This window comes from Leptonychotes weddellii, unplaced genomic scaffold, assembly GCF_054177405.1.
Source record: "Leptonychotes weddellii isolate Sample4059 unplaced genomic scaffold, ASM5417740v2 HiC_scaffold_50922, whole genome shotgun sequence".
In the NCBI taxonomy this organism is placed as follows: domain Eukaryota; kingdom Metazoa; phylum Chordata; class Mammalia; order Carnivora; family Phocidae; genus Leptonychotes; species Leptonychotes weddellii.
The window spans coordinates 1-705 of record NW_028018407.1 but is presented as its reverse complement, the minus strand read 5'-3'; the positions used below and the strand labels follow the sequence as shown (position 1 = coordinate 705).

At 65.2% G+C, this 705-nt stretch overlaps 1 protein-coding gene across 1 annotated transcript; it reads left to right on the top strand.

The window, feature by feature from the left end:
- Positions 1-500: 500 nt before the first annotated feature.
- On the top strand, positions 501-702 carry LOC145719537 (histone H4 type VIII-like; the record flags this gene model as incomplete). The annotated part of the gene is made up of 1 exon (XM_081811015.1): positions 501-702. A coding segment is annotated over exon 1 (195 nt), but the record flags the coding sequence as incomplete, so codon positions are not given.
- Between the last annotated feature and the right edge of the window lie 3 nt (positions 703-705).

The following is a 705-nucleotide window of genomic DNA, read 5'->3' as shown; positions in this document are numbered from 1 at the left end:
GGAAAAAAGGGAAAGACAGAGCGAGTGAAATGTAAAGGATGGAGAAGCAAACTGAAGACAGGTGAGGTTAACCGCACCTCGACGCCGTGACCGGGCGGCATTGACCGCAGCGGTCACCGACCTGACGGAGGTCGCTGCGCGCGAGACGGCTGCACAAACGCCCCGGGGACTGCGACCCCGACTCCGGAGAGGGGCCACTCGATGCCGGCAGCTACAAGTCACGACGGCAGCAAAGCTCAGCGACGGAGAGCCCGCAGGCTTGGCCCAGAAACGCCACACGCCCCCGCGGGGGGCAGGCGCAAAGCGCCGCCCGAACTTTCCAGGAGGCGTCCAGTTTAACCGAGTTGAAGCACCGCCCTTCGCATTGGTCCCTGAAACGTGGGCCGGGCTCTGGCTCGGGACCTCCCTGAGCGGATACAGCGGGCCTGCGGTGTTCCCAAACAGGTCCGACAAAGTACTATATAAGTTGCTACCTCGGAGGCCCCAAGTCGTGTTTGTCTTGCAGCCATGTCCGGCCGCGGCAAGGGCGGGAAGGGCCTGGGCAAGGGCGGCGCCAAGCGCCACCGCAAGGTGCTGCGCGACAACATCCAGGGCATCACCAAGCCCGCCATCCGGCGGCTGGCCCGGCGCGGCGGCGTCAAGCGCATCTCCGGCCTCATCTACGAGGAGACCCGCGGGGTGCTCAAGGTGTTCCTGGAGAACGTG